The sequence below is a fragment of the Numenius arquata genome, chromosome 1 (assembly GCF_964106895.1).
Source record: "Numenius arquata chromosome 1, bNumArq3.hap1.1, whole genome shotgun sequence".
Taxonomy (NCBI): domain Eukaryota; kingdom Metazoa; phylum Chordata; class Aves; order Charadriiformes; family Scolopacidae; genus Numenius; species Numenius arquata.
In genome coordinates this window covers 110,395,969-110,415,415 of record NC_133576.1, presented here as the reverse complement: position 1 = coordinate 110,415,415, position 19,447 = coordinate 110,395,969, and the positions used below count along the sequence as shown (strand labels likewise).

Below are 19,447 nucleotides of genomic sequence, written 5' to 3'. Positions count from 1 at the left end.
TCAATCACTACTGTAACCTGTTATTCCCATATCAGGAACTAAAAATTCAAGTTATTGATTAAAAACCGGATAAAAGGACTTATCCCTAGGCAAATAAGATAACAGTTTGCAATTACAGGTTTGACAGGGCTTGGAAAAAATATTTCAAAATTTGATTTAGCTAAATTTACACATATAATAAGCAGCAGCAAATACAACAGTTCAACATATCCTAAGTACCAAGCCTAACAAGTACAAAAACGGAATACAAGTGGATTTAAATCTTAAGGGCAGTATTAACTTCACATTTTACTGGACTTCAAGCATGCATGTCACTTACAGGTCTGCTGCAGTGTGATTATGTTGGAGAGGCAGATTGAGAGTAGAACTGGGCTCAGGCTGATCAGCTTGGCCTTCTCGTTCTTTTGACTGCTTGATAAGATCAAACAGAGGTGACCCCTAGAAAAATGACAGTAACAGCACATTTTACTGAGAATAGACAACACGCTGGATGGATTTTGGTCCTCCTTCTCTAGAAAACAATCCCCAAAATATGATCCTAAACAGAAGATAAATACTTTGAAATACTTCAGAACACCCATGTTTTGCCAGATAAATTTAAACTATTTAACTGACAAATGTTAACTATTCAATACACCACTTTCTCTGTTTCAACAGCAGTCTATTAGATATAGGCCAACCGCAGAACTGAGACATCGTTGTATTCTAAAGTCTCTTATTACTTCCTATTAAATCGCCATTCCTGGAAAAAAAAGCAAACAATACAAGAAAATACATAAAAGGTCACATTTCAAAAAAAAAAAAAAAACCACACCCTCATCAGTGACTGAAAGTTACTGCTCTACCTAGTGTTGATTCATTTCTGCCAGAAAATCGGCCTAATATTTTACATGTGTTAATATACAAAACGTGGTCACAACTCATCTAACTGCACTGGGGACTATTTCAAATCTCTGCAGCACCATGTTCCAGAGCTACCTCTGACAAGAGTTATAGTCGCTCTGGAGGCATTAAGTCTCTGCCCTCATGCCCAAAAACAAAAAAAAAAAAAAAAAATTTGATTTTAGGTCAGTTATCAGTACTTTAGGCAAAGAAGCTGGAATACTGAACCTACTAAGAGCTTGAGGTAGAAGGCGATGCAGAGAGGACATAAGTGGAACAGAGGTGGTTCTGGCTGAAGCAATACTAGTACTACTGCTGACATGGGTAATAACAGCAGCCTTGCAGAAACAAAATCTCAGGCTTTTGCTGCTTGTGTGTCATGTACAGAGTGGAATCATGCCGAGACAGCAAAACTGCATGGGAAAACATTTTGGCACCGTATTTACAATTAATTTTGAAAACACGAGGTTGCTGCCTTCTGGTTTTTTTATTTCCTTTGAACAGGAGGCTCATCCTTGAGCACAACGTTGCATTCCAACAGCGCAGCATCAGAACTCCAGAAGCAACAGAATAACATTTGATGAACAAATATCTGCCTTCTCGGGGTGGGGGGGGGAAAAGCAGTGTCCGTAAGACTGGGAACAAAGTGGGCAAAACCAAACATTCAGCATTTTCCTCCAGATGATCTCCCAAAAGGCAGAAGTAAAATCAATCAGCTCAACACTTTGCTCATAATGCATCGTCCGATTGTCCGAGGTCTATTCGATCCTACAAATGCAAGTTACTAGTACTAAAATATGATGGCACAGACGACACATCTGTAGCCACAGTAACAAAAAGGAGCACAACACACATGTAAAGCAAGCTGCATCACCCGGGCTAAGGCAATAAGAAAAGGCCTAGTAAAACCACGCTAGATTTACTAGGAATAGAACTAGCATTAAGACATTCCTCATTTAGCCTTATTTCTAAAAAAAGAATGCTTTTCTTGTGAAGTCCATCATCTAAAATTTCCCAGTAACAAGACGAGCGTGACTTGAGATTTACAGTTTTTCATACTGTGCAATTTTTAAATTACAATTTTGGCAATATTGGAGCTGTTCCATCCATAACAGAAAAACATCGGTTACTGACTCATAACCACATCGTTATTTCTCCATCATTTCTCAAACAGATCAGCTCTTGGGCTCGTTTGCATCATCCTTCCCTGGACTTAAGAGTGCCTGCACTTCTCATTTGCTTCTTTCAGCTCTTTGCTGGAAACGCCGAGACACGATCTTCTCCATTTCTTATTCTTCCGGCCACTCGGCCTCTTCCTTTTTATTATTTCCATCAGTGTTTTCACTATGCTCTGAAAAACCCGAGTGTCTTTCCCACAGCAATCACTAATTCGCTGCTGAAACATCTTTTGATTCCTTGACTAAGAGTGAATCCCGCTTCATTCATTTCACATTTTAGCTACTAATGACTGGGAAAGCATAGTTTTTAATGAAGCATCAGTAGGAGGAAAACGGGTTGATAAAGGGGAATGAGAGAGGTCAAGAAACACAAGCAAAAGTTACTATTTTTGAAGTTAGCACCTGAGACCAGCAGTTCCAGGTCCTCTCTCAACCCTGCTCCAATTTTCACAACACCGAGTGTGATTTCATTAGATAAGGTGAGGGGACACAATAGCTTTCTACCTGCGGAAGGGACCTGCCTACTTTTGCATCATTTCCACTCTTTCTCTTCTCCTTGCTAGCCTTGACAACCAGCCAACCTCCACGTAAGTCCATTTGATACACTAAACCAGCAGAAAGTTAACAGAAAAAGCAAAACCAGATTTAAGCCAGCTCCGCAGAGAACCACAAGCAGAGCCAGAACAAAAGTTGGGGCAGCAACACCATGAAGGTTGGGAGCAAAGCAGGAAAGAGCAGAAAAGGGGGAGCATGATATGTCCTGCAGTTACTGACAACAACTGTTCAACAGGCTGACTAGCAGGTGAAACTTTACCCTACAGGAATTTATGAGAACTGCTGCTGCTTTCCATCAGTTAGATGAACCACAGTTAGCAAGAGAATATTCTCTCTGTAGAAACATCTTACAGAGACCAAGTTGCAAGACACAGCGAGTCCAACGCATCTTTTTTGGCTCCCTCAAATACCAACTGAGACCGTGGTTAAAAACGTGTCAAGATAAACAGGGTGGTGTCACCCAGCTGGCCTCCAGCAGCGCAGACCAGCCAGCACCAGCGATGGTGGGATGTGTGAGAACGCTGACTCAACACGTATCCTTGGGCAAACCACAGTGGTGTTGTCTACCCCAACTGCTGCAGCTTTGATAGCGCTGCAGTTGCACCAGCAGGAAAAGGTGAAATTTAGGGTGGGTGTTTCATCGGTCACATTTTCCACCTTAGAGCTGAGAGGACTTCAGGCGAAGCCCCCTGTGCTCTCTCCCCAGGGACGCCTACCACCCTGGTAGCTTTCCAAAAGCACGGCCATGTAGTTGGAGAAGAGAAGCAGGTGCTGCACTGATGAGACTGGTGCCTCACAAAAAAAAAAAAAAAAAAAAAAAACAAAACCACCCAAAAAACCCCCCCACAAAACCCAAGCATGCCATAATGTAGAAATACAGAGAGACGAATTTTCTCAGATTCCTCTACTCCCTACACTGCAAAATCAGTGGGTTTAATTACAAACTTGCCTCCTTTATTTATTTATATTTAAAGATGAAAGAGACTGCTATTTAGTGAATCTGAAGCACAATCTGCAGCTTGGAGGGAGTTTTCAAGCTTATCAGGGCAAACTCCTTTTGGTTTTAGTTTCACTACTTGGTATTTAACAATCTACTTCTTGCTCAAATGAGTGAAATATAATGTCATTAACTAGACAATTACCAGTCCTCTAAGTATTAGTCACAAAAGAACTTTAACCCCCAGGTCCAGCTTTATCGAACAGGAATGTTTATCAGTAACTTGTTTCTGAAGTGACATGATTCACACTATCTTTTACAAATTTTATATTGCTTTTTAAAGCTCTTAAGCAGCACTTCAGGTCAACGGGTCACCTCCAATGCATTCCTTTCACATGAAAGGAGTTTTGCACTTTTTACTTAAATTTGAAGCTCAGTAAGTGATTAACATTACTAGATGCAGCCACGGAATAAATTTTACTAATTAAGTGAAATGCTGTTTTTCACCTGAGACTTCCACGTGATGGCTAGAGAGGCACCACTTTATTAGTTCGAAAAGGAAGCAAGCAATTAATGCCTAACATTTCTCAGGGTCAAAGGGCCACTGGCATCAGAACGAAGAATAAGACTGAAATTTAACTCAGTCCCCTCTCACACTACCCAGGGCTAACCATAACTGTGCAAGACTAAACGCCATGAATTAAGCACGGCTTCGTTAAATGAGCCTCTGCAGGATGCTTCCCTGCAGCAACACCTGCATCTTGAGCATCTGCGGTGATTTTTCCTCCATCTGAAAGCTCCCTTTGTGGACAAAACAGGCAGAACTTCTTGTTGGCTAATATTTATTTGGCTATGGTGAAACTAGAGGACATACAGGTGCTTTCCAGCTTCCTGATCTTTATATCATCTCTGTCCCAACAAGATGTTTAACTGGACTTTGGTTTCCATGAAAGGAGTAAACAAAAGACCCAAATCCTTAGATATAGGGAACAGCTACCCTGGGGTTTGGGTGTACTCCACTGACTACTGAGGAAGACCCTGAGCAGCTTTACTCTCAGCAGTGCTAATTAGCAGTTCACAGTATTTTAAAAACTGCTTTTGTCTTTGTTTTCTATTGCTTTATACTTTTATGCTTTATAATAATTTCCTAATCTGTTTTCACGTTTTAGTTACTTGTCCACAATAAATTTTAATGCAGTGTTTACCTCAATGCCAAGCTCCCTTGGGTTTGTTTTTGTTCTGTTTTTATTTTTAAATGGACAATACAACCTAAAATTATTAAATCAGTCAATACAATACATAACAATAAGAAGTGTTCTTCTTAATATGCTAAAAGTGGCTGTGATTTTGCAAGGCAAAACAAAGCCTATTTAGAATTGACAGCTTTGGAATGGAAGTCAAGGACTGGATTGGGGCGAGCTATTTCCACCCCTCTTTCCCGTGACAGAATTCCATGCCCAGAAAGTTGACTTCTGCTTGCAAATGTATTTTCAGAAGCTTCACATGACAATTAGCATTCAAGACCTCTAAAATAATGTAGCCCTGCCAAAACAAAATATACTTCACAGTCTAAATTTAAATAGTATTTACCATGAAAACACAGGAAGATTAAGGACCATGCTTTCATTTCATACATGAGTTGTATTATATAAGTTATGTTCCTATTAACGCTTGCTCTTACAAAATTTATTAAGAAAAACATTAACAACTGCAGTGTTAATGGTGAAATTCATATAAGAATATGGAGAGATCTGCTTTTAACTCTTCAGAGCAAATTTATGTTTAATACAAGTCCTATTCCTACCATATTCATCTCTAGCATTGAAGATCAAGTAATACTCTCATCAAGCTGTGTGAGGACCTCCTTTTATATAAATGTGTAGTATACAGAGGGGAAAAAAAAAAAACAACTCACAAACCAGAACAGTGACTGTTAATTAGTTCTGGTCATTTAAAGGAGATATTTTGACAGGCTTTTCCTCCTCACACAAAAGGCTTAGAAATTCATGAACTATAGAGGAATTGACAAGCACACACTGATACACATACAAATAATGAAAATTTTGATTATTTGAAGTCCTTGTCCAAAGCACACAAGCAGCTGACCTGAAAGTGGGTGTCCTAGCCTCAAGTCTGTTCCAAATTTTCAAGTTCAGTTATCTCATATTCCAGTTTCTTATGAAATTAAAAAAAAAAAGTTATTGCACCAGAAAAAGTATAGCTGCTTCTGGTCTAGTATGTAGGACCCATTGCAGAAATGTGGAACAGATTTAGGCAGTCTCTAGTGAATATAGATACTTACCTATGTTAAATCAGGCATCTCTAATGGGAGAAACTGAGATTCCCTATCAAAAGCTATTTGAAGACCTAGTGGAAAAGGAGTTCAAATCTCTCCAGTCAGAGGAGGAAAGCCAGGTTGCTACAGCCCACAGCCTGGGTATGCATCTGAAACTTGTGTTGCTTTAAATGATGCTGCAAATCCATTCTCTTCACAGTTTTGCAATAATCTAGTCTTCCTCAAAAGCCTCTGGAAAGACCTGGCAAATCTTGGTAGAATTCAGACATTATTTCAGAATAATCAATACCACAATTTTCAACCCCTCCACTCACCAAATTGCTCTTCACCAAATGGTTTTATATTAACCAGCTCTCCATGTCTTACAGGGTCTCTCGGCAAAGGTCCATGGGACAACCTCACTGCAGTATACAACCGCATTATCAAGGTATGCTTCCCAGCAATGGAGAAGGATGCATGTGAAAACATTGTTTGGTTGGCCATCCAACAGAGGCCCACCACACGTGTGGCTTCCCCAGAAATTACAGGAAGGTGTGGGGAGAGATGAAAAAATCACTCAAGAAGCATATCACAGGAAGACAAACAGTTGACAGGCACAATGAGATATTTGGGGCGATACCTGCTTTTAAAATACAGCAGCAGAGTCAAGCTAAATTAAGAAGTGAAACAAATTTAAAGACGACCCAGGGATTCCAGTAACTTCCTTTTTTTTTTTTCTGAAGTTTTTAAATTTTAACCATAAAGATGATAGACCTTCTGTGTTAACATAGTGACTAATGCTATCGGTATGTTCAAAAATATTACAAAGACTGATGATAACAAGCTGCAAATAGGGAAACTACTGACACAGCTATTTCTTTGTTGCTCTGCAAACTGATTGCCAGCTGCATATTGAAGAGAAAAATGAACCATGGTCATCAAGACTGCTCCTATTTGCCAAGCCTGTGAAACTAACTTTCTAAAAATTGCTTTGAAACAAATTTTGAAAGATAGTTTACAAGCAGAACTACAGTTTTATTCAACTATTTTGTTCAAACTACTCAGGGTGACCCTGGGATGATTGCTATGACACGGCTCACAGTAGGCTCTTGCACCACTTTCTTCAGCAGTTTTTCTGCTCAAGACTCGCACGCAACTTAGTGCTTGTTATAAAGAAAAAGAAAGGCTTGCTGAGTAACTATGGAGGTAATATTCAGCACATTAAAGCCTCAACTACACAAATCCTCTAAGTCAGTACAAGCCAGTATTCCATCGAAAGACACAGTCCCGAACTACTCCATCAACCTGCTCCACCCTCCCCAACCCCTCTTGTGTCAGCAGAGTAGGAGATCTGGTCCAGGGACCTATGGTTTGTTGTTGTTGTTGTTACAGAAACAAGCAGCTGGATGATGACACCAGACACCATCTTCCAGCAGGGCAGTGAAAGGGAAGTCATGCCTCACAAATTCCCAGGCTTCTCCTCTAAAGTGGTCAACACATCTTTGAACAGGTTGATCCTACAGAAGGCCTCCAGATCTTCAGATCAGAGGCTCTGACAGGGTCCTTCAAGTAAGACTCTTTAAAGAAAGTGCTGCCATAGGACAGATGGTAATGTAGCTATTGGCCAAGTGACAGATACTGAAAGTATGAATAAATGGTCAATTTTCACAGTGGAGAGAGGTTATTAGTGAAGTCTCATGCTCTCTGCTGAAATTGCTGCTGTTTAACATTCACGAATGGGAACGTTAAAAGGGGCTCACAAAGGGAAATGTGGCAGGGGCAGGAAAGAGAAGGCTGCCAGAAGCATGTAATTATTCTGTTTTAGGAAAAATAAACTCACTGCAAAAAGATCTCATGACTTTAAATGACTGAATGATAAAATAGGTATTAATAATCAATGATGATAAAGGCAAAAAAAAAAAGCTCCATGCTCAAAAGTCAAAGTTTAAAGAATTACTAGTGAAACAATTAAAACAGAGTTATCATTATGCCAGTATACTAGCACATGGATTATCAGAGTCACCAAACTAAATTATCAGGCAACAGGACTGAAAAACAAAACCAACTAGTTTTGCACACAGCCTGAGCGTTCAGCTGTGGAAGTAATAGCTACAAAACATTGTGAATGTGGAAAACACACAGTACTTCAAAAAGCAACTGCACACACAGGTCCACAAAGCACTACAGAATACAATAGTCCTTACATGTATTTCTTGCTGAACATTATCTATTGTTGGCTCATCCTGCACAAGTATTTTCCCCAAAGCAACTGCTACGAGCCCCTTCCAGGTGGATGTGTGGTCTGCGCTGGCAAGTGGTGCTACAGAAACAATCTGTATCTAAGCAATTAACAAGTTTATTGCCTAGCTCCTGACTGTAAACAGATATCACGAGCTCTTGGACAAATCTTCCTTCCCAAGATTTTTACGTGAAAGCCAAAGGTCTCAAAACACAAACTGAACTTAGATGAGTTTTCCACCTCTCAGCACAAGAAATCATATACAATACATAAACTAAAACCCACTTGATGTCAACCATTTGACTGTTGGAAATTATATGTCAGCCAGCAGCAAAACGTCCTGCCAAAAATCTTGAGGTAGAGAATTATATCAACAACCTTAAACTGTGAAAACACTACAGCGTAAAGACTTTTTCAGTAAAGGAAGTAGAGAAGAGATGCTTTAAAGACAGCTCAATTAACTGACATCACACAACATTAAGCACTTCCATAGTTATTTCCATATATGAAAAAACATTACACTCAGGAGCAAAACAGCACCCAAGCACCTCCTTCAGAAGAACTTTGGGGTCACAAAATACCTTTTCTCAGTAAAGAGAATTTATGTGTGTAATTACTATGGTAACAATTAAACAGATTGTCACAGCTTTCTAGTAGTTTCATTTCTAATTGACTTGTACAGACCCAGTTCCCAGAACAACAATTAAGAGCAGTTCCAGGAATTATTTTTCCAAGGACAAGCAGAGACATGTCAACGAAGTACCTCTTCAAGATTATCGGTTAAAGCCAGTAATTCAGTTTCAAGTCTCGTGTTCATTGCAGTTTCTCACTAGCTGGACAAATTTAGGTACAATGTACCACCACCAATTCTCTTAACACAGCTAAAAGTGGTAAGTATGCCAGGAAATTTTGTAGACAGCGGTTTTTGAAAGAGCAGGGCAGTATCTTTTACCCACATAACCAAGGAGTCAACAAATTATGAATTGAACAAAAAAGGATACAACAGATAATGTGCAGAGGATGTGGATAAGCACATACAGCAAGACCAATTCTCTAGAAAAAGTAACGTTAGCTAGTGGATGGTACGTGCCCTGAAAACATTCAGAGCAGACTGCTCTATGGTATTTAAAAGCAAAAAGGACTATAAATATCTTGCAATATGCTTCATATAATCTAAAAGAAAAAAGTAGGACAAAGAAATCAGAGTTCCAAAACCAATACGCCGTGCTTCGTAACAAAATACAGCAACACAAGCATGAAAACTGTTTTATGCGATAGATTTATCAACCACTTTTAGAAAATATTTCATTGTGAAGAAAATTACACATGACAAAGAGAAGAAAGAAAAAACTAAAGTTGTGATAAAACTATCAGTATAAAAACATTTTGGGTATAACCCCATCCCTTAAGAAAAGTTTCGATCTTAATTTGAGCCATTACAGAATATCTCAAGCTCAGTTACCTCGGTCTATACCTAGGTACTTGGCTCAAGGCAGACAAAACCTGGCAGCCATCGTGTTGTGCTTCGCTTCTGAGCGCTCAGCTGACGGAATTTAACAAGATGTCTTCAATGAAACATTTCTGCCTTACAAGCAGTTGTTTAACAATCAGACAAAATACAGTACAATAGAGGTAAGGAGCAGTGCACTGGAAATCAGATTAAAAAGAGAAGATTAAAAAAAGTCTTGGGCTATTATTTAAGTCTTCATTAAAAATACATTCTTCCCAATCTGAAATCAAGTAATTGATTTTTGACTGCGTGATACAGAACAGTACAAAATGACTCAAAACACCCCAAACTTTTCAATAACTTGTCTGAACATATCTGAAACAAAAACTTGGATGACACTGGTATCTCTATTTTTTGATATTACACCCATTTCATACACTACTTTTTTGTAGTCTTACAAATCTAGTATTTTAACACTTACTAAATGTTTTTCCTACTGTTTTCTCTCAAAGTTTTGAAGCTAGTTCTGAGGCAGATATTACAAGTGCTTTCTGCTAAAAAAAGTTCTGATCTCCTTACCACCCTGGCTTTTTTCTGGTTATCACTTCACTCCCCCGCGCCTGATCTACAGCATTAGTTGGCTTCCTTAACTATAAACTGTAAATTTGTATAACCATACCAGAAACAATTGTAAAATTAGACATGTCAGCATTAGCTTTTCATAGATCTGAGATGGAGAGAAAATGCAACTAATGCTGTCAAACACACGAGTCAGAAGTGTCTTACACTAAAAGATGTGGACTATCCATGGGGTTACTCAAGGATCCTCAAAAAGACTAAAAACACCTGAATACAATGCAATATATCTGCTTCGATTTTTTCCTAACACCAAAAGATGTAGCTGAGCTAGGAAAGGCAGGCAAAGGTTGTAGAGAGGCAGGGGCTGGTCTCTTTTCCCAAGTCACAGGCGACAGGACAAGAGGAAGTGGCCTCAAGTTGCACCAGGGGAGGTTCAGATTGGGTATTAGGAAAATTTTTTACACTGAAAGGGTAAACACAATGCTTAGAGACATGGTTTAGTCATGGTTTTTTTATTAGAGTTAGGTTGATGGTTGGACTAGATGATCTTTTAAAGGTCCCTTCCAACCTAGACAATTCTATGATTCTAAAAACACTAAAAATAGGCAAAAAATTGGAAACAATTTGCGTAAGATCTAAGTGAGCATGCCTATGTGGTAAACTATAGCTACAACTATGGGCACTTGGACCTCAGCAACATCTGCAAGAAGCTCAAGCTAACATCTCCCCAAATTAGGCCAGTATTATTTTTACAGGAAATAATGTAAGACATGATATTCAGTGCCTTTCTTCACGGCTACACACACAAATCTTTTTTGAAGACTGACCAGTGAAGGCTAGCTCAAGCTCTAAAACATGCTGGAATGCAGAACATTTCCCCCTTAGATATTTAGAGCAAAATAATGCAGGAAATACTGATTTATGGTACTCTGAAACACTTTGTTTCCAGTTTACACCGTAAGGTCAAGCCTAAATACTTTTTTATGTAAATACAATGGCCTAATATACAGTGTCTGATTGCTACATGTCCTAGAGGACAAATGCTGGTCACTACTACTTCATACAAAATGAGCTATTTTAATTCACCTCACCAGTTAGGGGGACAGTAGAAAGAATGGATGGAAGTAATGGCATGCTGCCACTCTGAATTATTTGACTAACAAATAACAGATATGTAGAGAGTTGCAATATAGCCAGGTGACAAGCACCATAGAATTTTTGTTGCCAATGCAACCTTCCCATTTTTAGCTTCCTTCAAGCTTGTTAAAAATTGGGCCGAGCCTTTCCCCCCTCCCCCCCCCTCCTTAGCTGTCTGAATCACATAAACTACCAGAGCAAAGCATAAGGGTAAATGACTTTAGAGAAAACGTGGCTTTGGACAAAAATGCCTGAGCGCTAAAGTACAAAAGTAAGATAGACCCTGCTGAAGCCCAGGGAAACAACACAAATATGCGTTTAAAACTCGGAGCACTTCTGTTTGGATGACTTCACAGAGATCTAGGAAAGCTGCGTTAATCTTCCTCAAGTTTTAAAAATCAACAGTTATATAAAGACAAAGATCATGGGTGGGGTTTTTTTTCTGAAATACCACATACTAGATCCCCCACTTCACATTTGAATAGCCCTGATGCAAAAACTTCCCTCCCTATGGGAAGGCCTTGTGCTACTCATCTGTGCAGTGAAGGATCCATACTCCGCATCCAATCTTCCCATCTGCAGCCCCTTTGCTCACTCATTCTGGAACATGAAGCCAGAACTGGGTTTGGAGGCTCTTTGCAAGACCCATGAAGGCAACCACCTGCCTCAGAAGAAGGGCCTTGCTGGCCAAGAAGCACTTGCCCGACCGGGGATTTAAAAGCAAGCTTGCCCAGATAAGACATGGGCGTGTGCATCTTGGGTCTTCATAGAGATAATGAGGAAGCCAACCCTCCTTTTAACGTGACAAAATTAAAAGAGTAACATATCCCAAAAAAAGTCACAATTTTGAGAAGACTTTTGATGCTTTTTTGTCGTTTTTTGGTGCTCGGATACTCCTGAGTGTAGGGAGTTAGATGTGTTTATGAAAATCATGAAATTTGCATGGCCTCTGCTGTCTCCTTCCTCTGTGCGACACTTGCTCCTTGACCACTTATCTTTTGGTCGTATTTCTATTGGCATATAATTAAAAACTGCAACACATGCAGAAAAGAATGTACGTGACTCTCCCTGAAGTAATAAATCAGTGACATCAGGCAATACACGAAGAGCACCTATCAACAAAGCAGTAAAACTGACTTAGCTGAAAAAGTACATTAAATTACCAAATGATCAAAACCGATGTTTCCCTTGATCTCATTAAATTATGTGTTTCCACAAGAAAAATGTGAAATCTTTCAGTAACAAAGTGCTTTTCTATTCAAGCTCTCTAAATTTTTATGGTGAGAAACTCTCCATCATTTGTCAACAGAGCAGAAACAAAGTTTCAATGTTTCTGATGAAACCACTATGGTTTACATCCTATTTCGAGAAGATTGAAGACTTTTGCTCCTAGTTTTACTTCCTGAAATTTAAGGAAAGCAGAAGAGTTCTATTTAGTTTTTTAATTCAGTTGGCCTTATGGGAAGAAATTTCACTGAAACATATTCCCCCAGAAACTTACATTTGCCAACAAAAAACATTTCAAACTCTTTCTGCTAGTCCTACAATCAAGTTGTGCTGTCTCTTTCAGCAATTTCAAAATAGAAGATCAGCATTTTAAAAATGCATCATACTCATTTTAAAACTTGATCATGCTATAAACTCACATTGTACATGATTTAATTGTAATATTTGAAGAGGTTTACTGTAGTTGCATACAACCATGTTGAACTTGGTACTGTTTACTTTCTATGCCTTGAGCAAATGTAGGAAGGTTGGGATGACTTGGAAGCTTTCCTCTCCCTCCAAGGACTATTAAACCACCAGCTTATAGAAGCTCCCCAAGTGGGCTGCCCAGGAAAGTGGTTGAGGCACCATCCCCGGAGGGATTTGAAAAACAAGTAACGTAAGTAAGCACACAGTAAGCAACATAGTAAGCACATCATAGTGCTTAGTGACATGGTTTAGTGATGGTTTTTATCAGAGTTAGGTTGATGGTTAGACTAGACAACCTTAAAGGTCCCTTCCAACCTAGACAATTCTATAATTCTAGATCGTGTAAAGGTCGCACATTACATAGAGAATGATGCCTTTTGAAGTCCATTGAATTTTACAGCTTCTCCTATTGTTTGCACTAGAAAAAACAAAACCTGAACTGCAGCTTAGTCATTTCTCCTAAACCTGCCTTTCACACACTTTCTACTTTGATCATTTCCTGCCATCAGCACACGGTACATGCTCGAACTGCATAAACACAGAGTAAAACCTGCCTCTCGCAGGCATGAAGATTTCAGCTACACCTACAGCAAAAGCAACTAAAAGTGCATTTTGATTGACAGGTCTGTGCAAGAAGAACAGTGGAGATGCACAGCATGGTCAGACAGCTTAAACAGTTTCCAATGCCAGTTACGCAGATCTCCAACCACCTCTCTCCCTTCCACCAGAAAATGAAAAACATTTTTAAGAAAGACTGGGGGACAGAAACAAAGTGTTCACTTTAAAAACAAAACAAAAAAAAACCCCCCACACCACCACCACCACAAACGATTTTAACAACTCTACTACAGAGGTGAACTCTGAAAGGATTATCTTAAAAGTAGTAAAATTCCTATGAAATTAAAAAGTCATAGCTACCACAGATTTCTGTTGTATTTGAATAAGGGAAATCTGCCTGTCTCAGAAAATTTAGAGAATAAAAAGTGGACTTTAAAACACAAGTTGACTTTGACATTTCCTCACCGCTTCTGGTAAGGAAACAGACCATTTTTAAATGTATATACCTAAGTCAGTGTAAGTTGTCCTGTGCATCTATACGTTCCAGTGTTTTGCTCTCTCAGAGGAAGACAGACAAAGGATGCATGGAAATAGCTGTGAAATTTAAAGGAGTTACTTTGTTTTAGATGTAATATTACTCTACTGTCTTCACTTTCACTGTAGAGAAAATGCCCCATTTCTGCTTTCGGTTAGCACAGTATCTGTTATGGGCAGCTCCACTGACTTCATTACAAATATACCAATATAAGTCTTGCAGAAAAACCAAAGCAAATATGTAAAGTATTACAGTCCAACCTCCACCCACAAATACGGCAAAAGAGCAGAGAGAAGCCTTACATAAAAATTTCCCCATTTAAGAAAAGCTCATACAAAGCACCTCAACTCAGACACAACAATCCATCAGCAGGAGTTCCGCTAAGTACACTTCTCTATATTTTTTTTTTTTAACTGAAGTATCAAACAAGTTCTTTGTTTGCCATTCAGTGGGAATTTTATATCGCTATTCTGAAGCATATAAACTAACGACTAAGCCATAGCAAAAACAAGACAGGTTTTACCATTCACTTCCAGTGAAGTCAGAACTGCAAATTAAGGCATTTCTGAAGTTAGATCCACAAATGACAATCTCAAAGAACCTGAATTTCTCTCTCTGCTACCCAACTCTCTGTCTGTTTTAACTGCGGGTAGCATATTTGTCTGCGATTTTTTAACTCTCTAGATTGGTTGACATGAGTCTTTAGACTATAACATGATGAGGAAAATGGAAACCAATACCAATACTGAAGACAGTTGTCCCAAAGCATCCACCACCCTCAAGCCAGTAAGAAAACTTACAGCATCTTCATTGGAATCCGGATTGGATATCTGCCTTATAAAGCTGTCATCCTTTATCAGCCCTATTCATTTCAAATAGGAAAGCATGACTATGCACACTATGTCTATATTACTGCTCATTTTTATCCTCCTTTGTGGAAAAACTAATCAGGCATACACGGCTCTTCGTTATTATGCTATAAATATCACCATGTCAAACCATTTACAGGAAAATGAATTACAGGGTGGTAGGCCAAAAGCATAGATCTCACTCTTCAGCTTAGCAGAGGCTTTTAAACCTCACACAGCCAATACTAAGTTAATGCCTGGCCAAGAGTCAAAGCAATAAAGATTTGAAAGCCTCAAAATTGAGCATTCTGCCACAACACTTAGAGTGCAGTTTCACAGTTGGCGTAAACCAGTTTAAGTGCACTGGTGCTTCTCCAAGTTACGTATCTGCACTTTCGGCTCCATCCCTTGCTTCACCATTAACACAGCTACGGCTGTGGAAATTATATATTTGTTAGGATTAGTTTTAAACCAAATAGTTTTCCTTATTCAGCAGAGTGCATACACACACAGCACAAGGGAAGAAGCAGAGAGAGAGAGGCCTAAAAGGCTGGCAGTAGGATTACTTTGAGCAACAGCCCACATTTAAACTGTTTAAGTGAATCATAAAAACCGTATCAGAACCCAACGAATTCAAATACAGAAAAAGTTACGGTAATAATTGTAAGCAGAAATAGGACCTTTCTGGTCTTTCCTAAATAAAGGGTACCTATTATCTCCTGCCCCTGTATCAGCCAGCATTTTCTTTCAAAGATGATTTAACTGCTAACTACCGACCTTCAATCCTACTGCTTCTACCTCAGCTTTGAGGGACTTGCGTAGCCAAAAGTGAACTTTTCCATCTATACCACCACAGACAGCAGCTGAGAAAGTTCGATGAAACCCCAAAACTCGAGCAAGGGGAGTGCAGGGCAGCGTATGCTTCAGGCCACTGCCTGGATCTACCACCACTGGAAGTACCTGGAGGAGCCAAACCCTACTGCGCGGAGGGCTCACTGGGAACTGCAGGGGAAAGCTTCTGTTCTCAATACAGTGCCTTTTTCTGAGGCTAAACACCTTGTTTCAGAGGACTCACTCTGTTACAGCAAAGGATGAGAAATCCCTCATAACAAGAGCACTTGGTCGGAGTGTGAGACGTGGGTTACAGCCTCCCCTCTCCTGCCAGGGTCAAACCAACACCTCCCAGAAAAACACCTTGCCCCTTCCAGGAAGATTATTAATACAGATTCAAGTGAAAATGGTTCATTTGTGACAAATATTCTTTCAATCAACCTTCAGGCCTCTGTAGAAGCTTAGCTGATGGAAAATGGCTTTTCCTTTTCTATGTCTTTTGCATCCTAGAGTCTCACTCCATTCTGTCCAAGATTTCAGCAGAAAATTTTAAAGTATCACGTGAGAAGCACGTCCTTTGTCCCTCCTCCAAAGTTGTGAGATGTCTTTCCTTACCCTCTAGGTATTTAGCTGATTGCCATGCTGAAAATACCACTGTGAAAGGTGGTCAACAATGTAATAAAAAAGTTCATGAAGTACTGAATTTGTTTCATAAAACTTCAGGATATGGGATGGCAGGAAAGAGCAGTTGTGGGGGGGAAGTCAACTGAAGTACTTGTAAGAGCTGCTTACCAGTACTAATGATATGCTAAATAATCATTTAAGTGATCTTACGATGCAGAATTTAAAGAGTTTGTTTGCTGACTTACACATTTAGAAAGTAATACTTCACATTAATCAAGTCCAAGTTCTGCTTTTTGGCAACAGTTCTCCCCTAACAAGCATTTTCATGTCAGTATTTATCTATACTAATTAGCTTACCAGCTTGAACAACTTACGAAACTTTTTTTTTCTCTAACGTCCTACATTCCAGTTTTGTGAAGAAAACCAAACTAATAACATAGCGTTTAAACTCTATGAATTCACATAAATCTTATTGAATGACTACGGTAAATTCTTTCAATAGCTTCATAATGTTATCCCTTATAAAAAAGGGAACAGGAATGTGACTGCGGGCTTTGTGCTGTCTCTGACAAGCAGAGGTTAAAATCCTCTCGTACAAAATCAGAGGCCTCCATTCAGCCAAAACTGCAAGAGGCTGCAAGCACTAGATGCGGTGATTGCAAGTAATTTGGCATGAAAGTGAAATACATCCTCAAGAACTACATGAATAAACACCAGTAATCCTGACATGGAACCCGCCTACATCAATCCCGCCCAGAGAATACATGTTGGCCAAAACCATAGCTAAAGATCTGAAAAATAAAAAGTAATTGCCTTCGAACTAAAGAAATTACAAATTACTTTCTACAAGTTCTATTCCCCTGACCCATTTCATCCTGTATGTTTGAAATAGCTTCCAAAATAATTCATGAAGCTACTCCCATTTCTTTCCTATCATTCCTAGTATTTGCTTACTATTGCAATTGATTTTTTTCATATTTTTTTTCCCTATAGAACACTGATGTTTTGCACTTGCAAAGTATTTTGGATAAGAATTTTTAGTCATGAAACATCTGGCAAATTTCTGCCAACTCCAATTAAGCTCTGAATTTCTAATCCTGTGATTTAGAAAGTAGAAGCTTGAGTAGAGCCAGAATTTGCCACAGTGTTAGGGAAAGCCATTTAACTTATTTCCTGCATATAAGGTGGAAAGAAATTTCAAATAGTGAACTTAGTCATGTTTGCAGAGTGATTGAATAAATGCGTATATTTTTAAAAGGTCAAGAAAATTATAATGAGAGTTCAGAAACTCCGGTATTTTGTTCCAAGTAAGGCATCTCTCTTCCTACCTGACAGTTTAGAAATTCATTAGAAATTCACCCTATTCCTATCCATTCAAAATGATGATGCCAAGAATCCTTTTCCCACTTTCCTTCCCTCTGAACAATGTCAATATCCATTTTTCAAGCTTTTCATCTTTACGATCCTTTAACTTTGCTTTTTAGCCCACCCCTTTTAAGCCACTCAATCTGTAGATTAAAGCTTGAAGAAATTTTGTGTTATCTAACCCCCCCCCCAGCCTACCTTAAGATCAGCTACACTTCACTTGTATGTCGTAATCACACACTTCTAATGTACGATGCCGTGCTGCCTCCTCTCCAGGGAATACACTGATACACTGAAGAAGTCTCCAGTGTATTCTTCTCCAGGGAATACACAGAATACATAAATTAGTTTTCCTGGTTTAATCTGGAAAGTACAACTCCAAACATCACCTCAGGATGTATCTAGATACATGTTATAAATTGCCAACTCTCCACATCAGTGTCCCTAACAGACATCCGTACAATGTCAACTACGTATGCCATAGGGTCTCTGAGAAATACTGTACTACACAGCAGCTGAACTACAGAAAATGAAGAATTTAAAACTGGGGCTGCAGGAATGGGTAAGCAGGTACCATTTCTTACCTGCTGTTGCTGCATAGATCGGAGGGAGATGGAGGCCACCATTTAAAGTGTATCAGATAATAAACGGACACGTTAATAACATCTTACCCAACTATTGCTTGTTTCTCTGGATATCTTTATAATCGTGTTCTCAGAAAGATTTACTTTGCACATCAAAACAGTTGAGAACGGAAGCAAAAACTGCTGCTGGGACTTTCCATGAGTTACATAAAAATTGCAACTCAAGAACCTTCGTGCAAGTATTTATCAGTCATCTGTTAGTGGCCTTACACGCTGCTGTAACTGTTCGTTGTATATTTACAATGCAAACTACCAACCTGCGTGTTCCATAATGCCATTTACATAATTCCAGGTAAGCCAAATGTGTTCATTAGCATTAACTGGACTTTGGAGATAACAGAGCTTCTTTTACCAGTACACACTGCACATTTCTATTAGTGCTATCGCAAAAATTACTTTCAAACTTGTAGTATTGTGCTTTAAAAAATTAATACTATATTTTCAATATAGCTCAACTATTGTGGTAAACAAACCAAATAATGTAAAGAACAAGCTCTAAAGTGTAAGCAGAGGGTACATATAATATTTTCTGAAATGAAATATTCTAAAAATGTTTTCAGAACTTGTATGACAAACTCCAGGACACAGTTCTGCACTTTCCTCCATCACTGTGTATGGGAAGCTTTTCCCAAAGCACTGCTCCAGAAGACTTTTACGCAAAATGAAAATGAAACAAGAAAAACAATGTCAAATTGGTAGCATTCTCCCCATTAGTAAGATTCTCCCCTTTTGTCATTCTATTACGAAGTTCCCCTGTAAATCAGTATTTAGACAGCTTCAAATAGACTTGTAAGTATTCTGAAGGATATCACATTACGTTAAGGGATATTGCAACAACTGAACAACAATCCAAACAGCAGCAGTTTAGATCCAGAATTCCACTTTAAAGGAGAGGGTTCCAGCTAGGAAAGCAACAGAATGTATTTATTTGCCTCTTAGTTGCTTAAAAATTATGAATCAACACACGTTGGTTTTCCTTTCTGCCTCTATCAGCTTTTACATAGCATTTCCTAAGTAAAAACATGTTCTCTTTAGTCCACTTTTCTTCATAACACTAGGTATATAAAGGAGAGTATAGGAAACAGCAAGGAAGGGACTTCATATAACTAATTGAA

General features: G+C 38.9%; 1 protein-coding gene across 2 annotated transcripts in view; it reads right to left on the bottom strand.

Annotated features, from left to right (window-relative positions):
- RB1 (RB transcriptional corepressor 1) overlaps positions 1 to 19,447 on the bottom strand; it is an 84,858-nt gene that overhangs the window by 8,831 nt on the left and 56,580 nt on the right. For both annotated transcript variants that reach the window (XM_074144241.1, XM_074144234.1), the window contains exon 18: positions 320 to 438. In XM_074144241.1, the coding sequence (XP_074000342.1) occupies positions 320 to 438 (119 nt within the window). The remainder of the gene's footprint in view (positions 1 to 319; positions 439 to 19,447) is intronic.